This window comes from Pangasianodon hypophthalmus, chromosome 12 (genome assembly GCF_027358585.1).
Source record: "Pangasianodon hypophthalmus isolate fPanHyp1 chromosome 12, fPanHyp1.pri, whole genome shotgun sequence".
Taxonomy (NCBI): domain Eukaryota; kingdom Metazoa; phylum Chordata; class Actinopteri; order Siluriformes; family Pangasiidae; genus Pangasianodon; species Pangasianodon hypophthalmus.
This window is the reverse complement of record NC_069721.1, coordinates 12,547,591-12,560,448: the sequence shown is the minus strand read 5'-3', so window position 1 is coordinate 12,560,448 and position 12,858 is coordinate 12,547,591. Positions and strand designations below refer to the sequence as shown.

General features: G+C 40.1%; 1 protein-coding gene across 2 annotated transcripts; it reads left to right on the top strand.

Moving 5' to 3' along the window:
* Positions 1–4,372: 4,372 nt before the first annotated feature.
* Positions 4,373–10,466, top strand: sh2d4bb (SH2 domain containing 4Bb). 2 transcript variants are annotated; one of them, XM_034309507.2, is made up of 9 exons: positions 4,373–4,586; positions 4,754–4,924; positions 5,567–5,726; positions 6,037–6,193; positions 7,424–7,562; positions 7,660–7,972; positions 8,110–8,237; positions 8,955–9,175; positions 9,468–10,466. In XM_034309507.2, the coding sequence occupies exons 2-9, from the start codon at positions 4,762–4,764 to the stop codon at positions 9,558–9,560; spliced, it is 1,374 nt and encodes a 457-aa protein (XP_034165398.1). In that variant the 5' UTR covers positions 4,373–4,586; positions 4,754–4,761; the 3' UTR covers positions 9,561–10,466. The 2 variants fall into 2 exon arrangements, with proteins under 2 accessions (XP_034165398.1, XP_053094480.1); XM_053238505.1 differs by having other exon boundaries at positions 4,373–4,924.
* The last annotated feature ends 2,392 nt before the right edge of the window (positions 10,467–12,858 follow it).

Sequence of the window (12,858 nt, the reverse complement as noted above, 5' to 3'; positions counted from 1 at the left end):
TTTCATACACAAGTGCTGCTCTGCAGTCTGCACAACCATAAGATGGCCACCTGGACCCATAGCAAGGCCACAAAGTACTCCCAATGTAGTGTGGCAAGATGACCCCACTGATGCCCAGAAATTGCCCATCTGATGGCAGCATAACTGATGGTAGGGTATGTGCCTGGCAGCATACCAATACTAACGGTTCATCCTTTTGTACTTCAATCAGATGCACGTTTCTCTCTCTTTCTCTCTCTGTAGCCCACACACTCATCCTGCCTAATTATACTAATTAACCTCAACACAAAAAAACAACAAAACATCCTGGCCCAGACCGACAGCCGTGCTGAGGTTACAGAGTGGTGCAGAGAGTGGTGTTTAAACGAATCAGACATCATATCTGCTTCAATTAGCAGAAGAACAGGATGAATGTACCACAGGAAGTGGTTGCTTTCTTTCTTTCTCTTCAGAGAATTTAAGAAAGAAATACAGAGGGGTAGCATCTGTATTAAAAGCATCACTTACACATGAACAGTCATCACATATTGTGTCATCATTTGTAGGAAGTAAGACATATCTATGATCTGTCCAAGACTAGTTATTTAAGATAACATTAATATCAAATGAACCCATGATTTTTAATATCTGACAAAATAGATTAAAACAGTCAGTTCTCATAGTGTTCATTTTGGAACATCTTAACATCCTTGAATGATTTAAAACTATTTTCCCTGTATTAGCCTTCTTGCTGCATTTCTGTGCTAACAGAAAAGAGTCTTGTGAAATTTAATCCTGTCTTTTATTAACTGAATTCTTAGATAAACAATCAGAAATGAGTTATTCCCAATTTTGTATGCAAAAAATGTCAATAAAGAGAGCAGGTGAGCAGGCAATAGGATTAATGATGATTGAAAGACTGAATTATTAATCGCTCATTGTGCTAGAGTTTTAATGTGTGAAGAAGGTTTATGCACTGATTAATGGCTTCACCACTTAATAAGTGCACTTTTATTATAAGTTTTGTTACTTGCCAACATGTGGATAAAGTTATGCAGCATTCTGTACTTTGTGGCAGGTTACTGTTATATTAGCATAAATTAAGTCAGCTGTGTAAAAATTCAATGCTTTTAAGTGAAGGAATGGAAATAATACAATTCATAAAATAGCCTACCATTGGGGTCCCTCAAAGATGTATACTTGGTCCTGCCCTACCTATACTATGCACCTGTCCAGATCCTGGACTCCTATGAGGTTGTTTGTGTGTGTGCTGGCTGTGTGGAGGGACAGCTGGCTTGGCTAACAGACAGCGGGGGAGGCGTCACCACCAGCTACACTGAGGAGAGGTAAGGAGACGTCCTCTGACATGCTGAGTAGAAGAAAAAAGCAGGGCTCTGTGGAGATATTAAACATTCTGCAATTCACTTAAAATGCAGAAGACAGATGGTAGGTGGTTTTTATGTACTTTCAACAACTGTCAGAAAGTGGATATGCGGAATGTAAGATGGAAAAAAACAATAAAGAATCAGAGACATTAAGCCATGAGAACTCTTAGTTGTGAATGTGATGTCTGCATACAAGAATGTTCACCTGACATCTGTCAACCCTCTGTCTTCCATCTGTCTCATTTCATAGCCATATAGAGGTATTTGCGACACCATTATCTTATCATTACTGCACATCCACTTCTTTTCATGACCCTTCCTATATAAAACACCATATGCTCCATATGATATTTTGTCTTCAAATATCCCAAAAGCTCTTCTTGTAAATGGGAGGAAGTACAGGGACAGAGCATATAATTTGACACTTGGAGAATTTGGGGGTTAAGGGCAAAAGGATGGTGGTGATGATGGCTCTGGTACCCCTCTGGCTTCAGGCTCACCCCCTTGGCTCACCCCCAGGTCCTTAACCACTAGGCTACCACAACTACCATTTGCTCACAGGGAGGTCCATAGATCCAAGACCACAGAGCCATGGGCAGGCTCTGCCAATCTTGGAAGCCACGATTATGTGATGAGAAAAAGATAAGGGCACAAGACTTAAATCAACCTTCCTCTTCACCTACAGATGACAGCACTATGAGCAGATGAGCAGCCCCTAGTGGTCAAAATTGTTTGTGATGACCTTAATCAAGATTAGCTGTGATTCAACAGCAGTTCCTAGTGGTGATAAGGAGATCTGAAGAAACAGATGTGAAATCCACATGAAATTGGCACTGGTTTGCTTATAGTTATGGAAACCATTTGATGGAAAAGTCACTACTAAATGCATCAAATTTCTGAGATGCATAGGTGAGCAGAACTCCTGACTGTATAAGCCTGAGCCAGCTACTCTGTATTCTCACCCCTATATGCAACTATCAACTACCTCTAAAAACCCTTCATGCAGTTTGGGTTAAGGTGTGCACTGCTCACACTCTTAAACTTGGCTTGGAGCCTGACTCTGAAATGGACAATCACCATGACTCAAAGCAGAGTCTAAAAGTGTTTCATGGCTCCTTGGATGCCTGAATAGGATCGAGGATGGCATTTGATTTTTATTATCAACATTATAGCATTTGATTTACTATGTATTAAGATCAATTTAGAAAGAAGACAAATCTTGTCTTCCATGGAATCATGCAGTTTCCAGAGAAAAATGCTTGGAATATAAGTAATAGCTTATTTGATGGTGAAAAGAATAGTCATGATAATACTAGCATAAGCCTTAATAGTAGCAGTAGAAAGTTTACACATCAACAATCATAAACTGTTGACATACAGACATTAGTGGCTAGGCTGGTTGATGACAGTCACCTTGCAGATTGTTGACAGTCTGCAGATGATTTTTGACTGTCTGTCTACTTTGCACTATCCAAATAATTTTTTACCAAATTTTTAAATGGCCTAATTTTATGCGTAACCAGAGACCAGAGAGTTTTGTTCTAAAGGACAAAGCAGGTTATAGATGTATAAGTATAATCAGACTGTGAAGAGATTTCTAAATTCAAACAAATGCAAAATATAGATTGTGCTGCGCAGTGGGAGAGGCCAAGTGAATTAATTAGTCTTGATCTCTATTCAAATTCACCTACCACGAATTAACCCTGTTATTACTAACAGTGTAGCCTTTGAAAGGCTTGACAGGTTTTTGTTTTTGATTAATTACATTTGATAATGAGTCTCACTGTTAGACATGATTATTACATCAGTAGGATAATTAGTGTTTATTTTAGAGTTGGCATTATGAATTATGTAATTTAGCAAACAAAAAATCTGCCTCTCCAACAACAGGGTAGAGGGTAAAAAATAAAACATTAAAAAGGCCAGTGTAATCGATTTACTTGCTGCATGCTTGGATTAAAAAGTGAAAATATTGTTGTTAGTTTTCTTTTTAGTGCTAGATTGATATCTCTTTGTCCTGAGTTAAGGTTTTCTCTCATTCTCTTAATTTTAAACATTCTTGAATGTCTCCATTTCCAGAGCGCCTTATATGTTGAGGCAGATTACTGTTACAGTTAGAAAAAAAAAAGGAAAAAACAAACAAACAGAAAACAGCTTTTAACCAAGGTTGCTAGTATAATTTGTGCTGTTCTATTTATAATATATTACTGTCTAGACTGTGGCTTCTAATAAGGTTGGTTTTGTGTGTGTGTGTGTGTGTTGGCTCTGTGGATAGTAGTGCGAGAGATGTAGAAGTAAGGTAACATAAGACAAATGGACAGAAGAGAAAATGGCAGGTCATGGGGTCTCTATGCGCAGCAGATAAAATGAGTCGAAGCTTCACACTGCAGAAGGAAAGCAGTTATAAAAGGAATAAAATGATGTCAGAAGATGTCACAACAAAAGAATGAGCATGCTTAAGTTAAAACCATGTAATACCTCAATTACACAGCCATTAATAAATACAAAACAATAAAGACAACAATTAGAAAGCAGTTAGTGGCGATTAGGGGTGTAGGGAGCATTAAGCTGTAATGAGACATGAGGGACTGGTGTTCTCGAAGCTCAAGGGCTACCTGGAGAGCAGAGCAAAGGGGAGGAGAGTTAACACCATCTGCTACAGTGCTAGAGCAACATGAGAAGCACAGATAAAGTTGCACTATGGAAAGGAGGGGAGAAAGGGACCGGTCAGATAACGCACACAAATGTATGCATGGACTTTCTCTCTCTACTGTATTATGATACAACCAAAATGACCACATTTTTACATCAGACAGAAATCCCACAACATGGTGACAGGAAACAGATGTATGTATACACATTCTGGGAGAATGTCTTATTTAGGTCTGTCAGACACAGACTCTGGTGTCAGGGACACCTGTCTGTAGGGTCACTGCAGGAGACAGAAAGAGAGAGGGATTTTGTGTGTGTGTGTGTGTGTGTGTGTGTGAGAGAGAGAGAGAGAGAGAGTGAGAGAGAGAGAGAGAGAAGCAGGTTTGAAGGGTGAAATTAAAACCCTTAGGGAAGCTACGCAATGAAGCAAAACCAGGAGGAAGTGAGCAAGTGGCAGAATAAAGAGGCTGCAAGAAACTAGAAGAAAAAGAGGACAATTGTGGAAAAGGGTATATAGGAAAAAAAAACGTGGACAGCGATTTCCAGAAGTAAGGTGGGGCAAGGCTGCTGGTAAGCATGTGGCATTTAAGTGATATATATCTACTCCATATTAAACAGATCACACTCTGGGCCTTCCTTGCCATTTAAAACCTATAGTCTTCCTCACCCCGGGGAAGTCTTCTTCAATCAAGAGTTGAACCACTAGGAGAAGGATTACAAGTGTGATTATTACACAGCCGTCAAGATGATGCAGCAAATTCTTCAAGATATGTACATCGAGCCTGATCTGCTACAGGAGCTAAATGAGGAACAGAAGCAGATTCTTTTCTATAAGATCCGTGAGGAGCAGGTGCGCCGCTGGAACGAGAGGGAGAGCAGAGACCCCAGTTCAAATGTCCGCAAGAGGAGTGAGTCCACTGATCAGGCAACCTGTATAGTACAGGCTCCAGTGTCACAGGACATTACAAGCCATATCATATATTTAACTTAAATTAAATTAAGATTACAATGTTTGTGATACAGTTCACAAATTTATTGCGTATGGTACAGGGAAATAATGGAAGGTTTTATCTCATACAAAATTCATACAAATTCAAACAAGCATGGGAGATTTGTTTGGATTTCATTCAGTTTCATATTAATTAATTTATAGAAAAAGCTATGACTTTTTTACTTTCCCATAACATTCATCTTAAGATCAGCAATTTTAATACAAATGACGTTGTGCAAATTGTAAAATATTGAGCCCATGATGGCTTTAATAGCTGATGGGATGTTTCACTTTACTGTATGATGACTGTAATATATTAATACAAGATTTAGTTTGTATCTTTTCTGACAACATATGCCATTACCAGATTCCTCCATTTGTGCTGTCATATTTTTTAAATTATAACATATTTATTAGATTTATACTGCTTGTATCTCAAATTATCATGTTCTTGCTGTAGAGTGTGTGCTTGTGTCCGTATGATATCTGAGATTTCGTAATACAGGCAGGCTTTGCCGGTTCTTCTCAATATATGCGTTTGTGTGTTTTCCCTGGCCAGGTGACCGTAGAGGCATTCAGTGGCTGCTGGGCTCTGATGGTGAGGTGTGGGTCTGGGTCATGGGGGAGGCCCAAGGAGACAAACCCTACAATGACATAGTAGAAGAGCTGATGGAGGAGAGAGCCAGGAAACAGGCCAAGCGAGAGGCACGGGAACTCTGGTGAGAGAGCCTAAAGACATGAATTTAGGGACTGTAGAGAGGGAGGGATGATAGGAAGGAGAGAGAGCATAAAATAAAGAATAAAAAGAAAGAAGAGATTAGGGTGATATATCTAGAAATAGAAGGAGGGAAAAGAAGAGGGAGTGAGAGATATGAAAATTGGTGAGCAGGAACCAAGGGGATTGGAGGAAAGTGTGAAGACTGACAGATGTGAGTCACGTAAAAATGAGAAGGAAGAGAGAGCGAGAGAGATTAACTGAAAGTGAGATGATGAGCAGTGTGTCAGTCATTCCCTGTTGAATTTTCTGAGGCGTATGAAGGAAGCAGAGATTGAAAAGAAGTTTCGGGATGCCATGGCAAAGGAGAAGGCTCGGTTTGTAGCGGAGAAGTGGAAGGAGGAGACAGATGACAGAAAGGCAGCCAAGCAAGAGGAGGAGGAAGAGGATCGTATTCGAGAGGAGCTGAAGGTGGGGCTCTGCTATTGTCAAAACATGTACAATCTTTATCACTAAAACAGAGTGACAAAAATAAACATCAGTATAATAAATGCATTAGCTACATGCTTGAATTAACCAGGGCTGACAAACAGAAATATTGTTTTACTAGTGCAATGTATATATTTGTTTCCCTGGATTGATATAAGGCTTTCTCCCAGCCACACTGAAGGCTGCTAATCAGCTGTGTAAAAGTCCAGAGCTTAAACAATGGAAATTCAGAAAACCTATGGAATGGAAGCCTACAACCTTGGCTCCTTGTATAATTTGCCATGTTCTATTTATAATATGCAACTGTCTTAGACCCTGGCCTCTGGTAAGGTTGTCTGTGTGTATGATGACTCTGTGGATAGTAGTGCCAGAGATGTAAAAGTAAAGAAATACTAGACAAATGGCCAGAACAGTAATTGTCAGGTCATGGGATCTCTGTGCATAGCAAATAAAATAGGAGTCTTTTGTCATTGCAGATCAAAAGCAGATCTCACAAGACAAGAATGAGCATACTTATTTAATTTAAAACCAGGCAATGCCTCAATTACAAAGCCATTAATGAATACAAGACAATAAAGATACAACTTACAGAAAGCGATTGGTGGCGATTAGGGGTGTAAGGAGCGTTAAGCTGTCATGACACGTGAGGGACTGGAGGAAGAAGAAAGGCACGGTATTTTAGCGGAGCTGAAGGTGGGTCTATGCTAATGCGAAATCAAATATAGTCTTCACCACTTAAACAGATTACACTAGAGTGACCAAAATAAAGTCAAGTGGAGCATGGCTTCCTTCTCCAATCCTATTAGTTTAATTCGACACACTGCCATGGAGATGAAGTAGTGTCAGAATCCTTTCTGCTTCACTCAAGCCTTTTATTACCAACTAGCAATGGTGATTGGGTTCAATTATTCCTAATTACTATGTATTTTGTGGCTATTTTGAATTATTTAAAACCTGGCAACCTTGCACAATGATGATAGCGATCTCTGCAAGAAAAGGGCAACATTTGTAAGTCTGATCTTTGATGCTTAGAGTTAAAAGGATAATGTCAGTGTTAATGACACAATCCACCAAATTAATCATTGTAGCCTAGCTGTTAATGAAAATGAGAAAATGAGATCAGCAGCCAAGGAATTTTCATCTTGCAATGCACTTTATCTGAGTACTGCCTAGAGATGAGGATAATCAATTAATTTTATCTGTGGCTCCAAGAAATGTGAGCAGGAGGAAAGACAGAAAGGTGAGGAGGAAATCCGGCAAACAGAGGAAAGGCGAGCGAAGGAGCTGTTCATCTCTCTGAAGCAGGAGGAAAAGAGAAGCGAAAGGGATGACAAGGAATGGCAGGAACAATGTGAGAAAGCAAGTGGAGTGGAAGAAAAAAAATTGCACAAGTGGGCCAGTCCCATTAAAGCGGCTGATTTCTATTCAAATCTCTATGTGCTTCACAGTGCGCCGCTCCAAAGCGGCTGATGAGGAGATGAAGTGTAAGGCTCGCCGCGCCAGAGATGAGTACAAACGCCAGTCCCTGCGCGCCATCGAGAAAGGCCTCGTGGCTGGCCTCAGTGGACTGTTCCTGAAGACACATCTGAATGGCTCGGGTCAGAACCGACGCCACAGTGACGTTATCGAGCGGCCATCAACTACTCCTGCTGATGCTAGCCAATCACAATCTGCTGTTGGAAGTGCGGTCGCCCCTGTCCAGTGCCACCGCAGACAGAACCGCAGATACAGCAGCCCACAGACACAGTCAATAACAGAGGGGTACCTCTAAATCCTATATGTTACTACACTGATCATTCTCACCAATGTAGCTTTGACTAATATTAAAACTATACACATACATATGATAAGATTAGAATAATCTTATAAACTTCTTTCTACATCTTTCTCCTCTCTAGCCCAGTGTGGATTCGGCCACCTAGGCCAACTTCTCGTGATTCCATCATGCGGTGGTTTAAGGAGGAGCAAAAACCCAGAAGAGCCGGCTATGAGAGGAGCGGTAACGCCATTGCCCCTTGGTTCCATGGTAAAGAATGCAACAATGTGCTACACTTTTAGCCTATAAACTTTAAGGAACAATCCTTTAAGGAACAAACTATATTAGAGATTCATGGTAGATAAAATGGTAAAGAAATCTCCCCAAGCCCTGAAGAAAATAAGCTTCCAGGTCGCTAAGTTGGGTAACAGGCACTTTGGTGTAACAAGAGACTAGATTAGTGGTTTTAGACACAGAGAGCAGTATCGATTGGACTGTGAGAGAATGATTGAGAGAGCAAGGGGTAGAAGAAACAGATGACAGGGTGGAGGTGCAGTGCACGGAGTTAGAACAAGACAGCAGAGATAGAGAGAAAGAGAGGTGGGAAAAGTAGAGTTCAATAATTCACAGCTTACGTTTTGGTTGATTGGGGTTACTGTGTGTCACTCATGATTGGGGAAATGATAAGATTAATGAGTGTTAGAGTGATGCTATTCCACCATGGCAACACAAGAGTGAGGCCTTTCGCACGACAACAGTGTGCCAAAGCATCTGTGCTCTCTAGCACGTACAACCCATTCCCTATCACTCACTGTCTCTGTCCTGTCTGCCATGCTCTGACTCATGTCTGCTCTGGGTGGCTTTTCTTCAATCTAAACGTGTCTTGCTCTTTTTTTTTTTTAACTCTCCCTTCACTTTCCCTCTGTCATCTATCCATCTCCCCCAACGGATCACACCTTCTCACACTTTCTTTGCACACACCTATAGGGATCATCTCTCGGCAAGATTCGGAGTCCTTGCTAATGAATGCTTCTGAAGGCTGTTTCTTAGTAAGAGTGAGTGAAAGGATCTGGGGATACACTCTGTCCTACCGGACGGCCTCTGGCTTCAAACATTTTCTCATCGATGCCTCGGGTGATTACTACAGCTTCCTTGGAGTGGATCAAAACCGCCATGCTACTTTAGCTGACCTCATCGACTTCCATAAGGTTAACTTCTTGCAAGTCATCTCACTTGAACTTTTCTCAAGCACAAATTTTGTCTTGGGATGCATACACACATAGTTTATCAAACTTACACATGCACAGTGGCAGAGAAACACTCATAGGGTGCTGATCATAAAGCTCAAGGGGTGTGACTAACACAACCACAGTAAGCACAACTGTCCTTCCATCTGTGCTACTGACAGAGAGAATTGATTTCATTACTAAACATATGCATGCTGTTGTCTGTACCTGGGCTGTTGCTCATTTGTCTGGCTGCCGGTGTGTGTTTCCTCAGGAGGAGGTGATAACCACATCTGGAGGAGAGCTGCTGCTGGACTCTTGCAAGCTCAGAGGCTCTACGCCAGATTATGGAGGACTCTTTCAGTGACTCTTTCCTCCATCCTTATCTTTTAATACTCTGAATTTAACCTTCACAAAATAGTTAAGCACTGCATCACCTAGAAGCACAGTGATTTCCCTAATGATCACATCCTTGTGGCCAATGACCACACCTCATGCCTTCATCAGGAATTAATAAAACTACTTTGTCAGGAGTTAATAAAACTACTGATTTCTATTCTAATCTGCTTGGTCACTTCTTGTACAGGGAATAAGGAGAATGCCACCTCGTGTGTTGATTAAGCTCAGCAGGATTAAAGGGGTATGTGCTAGTCTGTGCCTCAATGATTCTCACATCACTGAAGCAAAACCTGAATCCACACAAAAACCTCCCTCCTCCATTCAGACCAGTTCCAACTGCCTAACCATCCACATCAGCAGCCTACTAGCCTCCTGCTGCCTCGCTGCCCTCCAAACCACACACACAGCACCAACACACACAAACACAGGAATAAACAGAGTCAGGTGATGTGCATGGCTCACCTTGCTAAGTCGTGTATTGTTCATTGAAAAGTGTCTATTTCAGCAAATGGTGCAGACAAAGCCGACAGGAGGATGGAGGGTTGAAGAAAGCATGGTGTAAAGGAGGAAGTGTAGTCTCAATTTACCTCCACATGTCAAACCTTGATAGCAGGAACGTTTCTGATAGCTATCAGTTATTGATAAGGAAAAATAAATTGATATGGAAAAATAAATGCATATCAGTCACAAAGCAATCGTCCAACACAGGTTTTCTACCAAAAGTAAAACATAGACTTTTAAACTTCCCTAATGCAGTACACAAGTATATGTAAAGCACATATGAACATTATATGTAAATGGTTCAACTCCAAAAAGACTAAATAACCTGTTGTTAATAACCAGCTTCCTATTCTGTTCCAACAAGTCTGTTCTTTCATCCGAAAAAAATATTTGTGTTAGTGTTAGTCTAAGATAGTCAAAGTGTTTGTAAAGATACTGGACTTAATTAGACTTTAAATAACAGCCTATCCTAAGAGCCATGTCCTAAGAGTGCCTGGTTGATCATGCTTTTATACTGCACTAGGGTGAAAGACTAAACAGAGATAAGAGTATCCACTGACCTGAGATCAAAATTAGGGTATTGTTTGAGGGGCAGTAGTCCTCAGATACAGATAAAGCTCTAGGTCAGACTGAACTTAATCTATGACCTAGATATCCTTATCCTCTAAAGGACAGATGAAACTGTGCAGTGGCTTTATAACAAGGATTAATTATACTCACTTTGACAGATACACCTTGTCTACAGCATACAAATTCATACAATCCCAAATATCCTTTAATGGGTACAAATGCAGAATGTGCAAACTATTAATTAGTACAGACGTTAGAGGAAGTATTAAGGAAAAGCTGATATAATCTATGAAGAACACTTTCTCAAAAAACTCCAAAGTAATAAATAAGGGTATTCTTTGTGCAGCGTCAATGTGAATGGGTCAGCTGTAAGAAAGAGCACAGATCTGGTTAGTAGAGAAGGTCAAAACTGCTAGAAATCAAGTAGGGCGTAGCTCAACAATCTCATTGCAATATGTTCCTGACAGAGCTGTAAAACACTGATAGGAACATTGTGGTTAAGGACAGTTTTTTTTTTTTTTTTTTGGCGTGGCATTTTATTCTCAGTTTGAGTCAAACAAATTCAACGGTGTACCACAGAATACTTCAGATGAATGAAGCAATCTGTCAAAAGCTGAATTTGAACTGAAAATGTTCCTCACAATAGGACAACATTCCTGACACTTGAGCACTTGAGCAAATCCAGTACATAGTGGCTCAAAATAACAAAATGGAGTTTTTGAAAGGCCAGGGCAGAGCCCAAATACAAACCCACCTGAAATCCTCTGTGAGGGACTAAGGCCAAGGAACAGTCTAAATACAAACCCATCTTAAATCCTGTATAGCAGGCTGTAATATTACAGAAGCCTTGAAAAGAATGAGGCCAACATAAACTATGAAAGGTTTAAAGATTAACCATAAACATAAATTATGTATTACTGCACTAAGCTATGAAATCGACTTTTAAGCCCTTCATATCTGAACTAAAGCTATGTGTTTTGTACCAAGTTATCAAATAAAATTTGAATTATAATATTGTAATAATATTATTTCCAATAATTCCTGCATCTTCGGTAATTGCTGGTCAGGGATGAGAGGATTCAGAGAACACTGGGCATATGACAGGAACACACCCAGAATAGTCCAGCGCACCATACACACACTAACTCATCATTCATACCTAGCGACAGGCATGTTTTGTGGATATCCACACAGACACAACCCTGCACAGACAGTAACCTGAGCTTACGTTCAATCCCTGGATCCTGGAAATGCAAGGCAACACTACCCGATGTGCCACTACACCATCCCTAAATTATTCAAATAATATATTTTTATAACGCCAATGCCGCATTGCTATGGCTGAAGTGGAATGAAGTCTACCACATCATTTGAAGAAATGCAGTGATGTTCTTATAGTTTAGTTGTGCAATCTTTAAAGCAATGCACAGTGGAATGCAATAAACTAAACTGATTAAATTACAAGATACCTTGCATTCAATTCTGACACAAATACAACATTGTATACTTTGTACATCCACATATATTGCTGTTCAGTAATGAGATCAAGTGATGTAACAATATAATGAAGCTTTTATTTCTTGTTTTGGCAAATTTTCCACATCGCTGTTTTCACCATTTTGTTTTCACCCTTCAATTTTCTTAAAATCTCTGTCATTCCATAAATCTTTCACCCAGAACCTACTTTTTATAATACATTCTCACAAATTGCAACCTGACTCTGTTCCTCATGCTTATCAGGAGGCTGCATGTTTTAAGGTCATACTGATGTGTTCTCCTTTCAGACATCCAGGTCTACATCCTGTCAAGTGTTCTTGATCTATTTCACAGTTCTTCTTCATGACTGATATTATTTCTCACCCACTACTGTGATCTTCTGTGCTCTGCCAGGTCTCTTGCTCTTTCTTGGCCTCAGAGTACACTTCTGGGCAAAAAATGGGCCAAGCCCAAAATGGCAAATATTAAGCTTTTAATTGTCTTAACAACAAATCAATGGTCAGAAAATTAGCAAGAATTAAATGAAGGCACTCCTGAGAGCTCCTGTGCCAGCATTTTCTCATTTACTTTTGCTGCAGTGAACTGTTTGGGGAAAAGCTAGAAACAGGGAAATTCACCTATATAGTCTTCGTGTATGCAAAGGTAAAATCATGATAATGATTAAAATTTGATGTAAAATTCAAACTAACACGTCTCTA

What these genes read in the sequence shown, in the direction of transcription:
- sh2d4bb (XM_034309507.2), top strand. Translation starts at nt 4,762, where the DNA reads ATGATGCAGCAAATTCTTCAAGATATGTACATCGAGCCTGATCTGCTA. An exon ending in GTATTCGAGAGGAGCTGAAG is followed by an intron (nt 6,194 to 7,423) that starts GTGGGGCTCTGC and finishes TGTGGCTCCAAG; the next exon opens with AAATGTGAGCAGGAGGAAAG. An exon ending in CAAGGAATGGCAGGAACAAT is followed by an intron (nt 7,563 to 7,659) that starts GTGAGAAAGCAA and finishes TGTGCTTCACAG; the next exon opens with TGCGCCGCTCCAAAGCGGCT.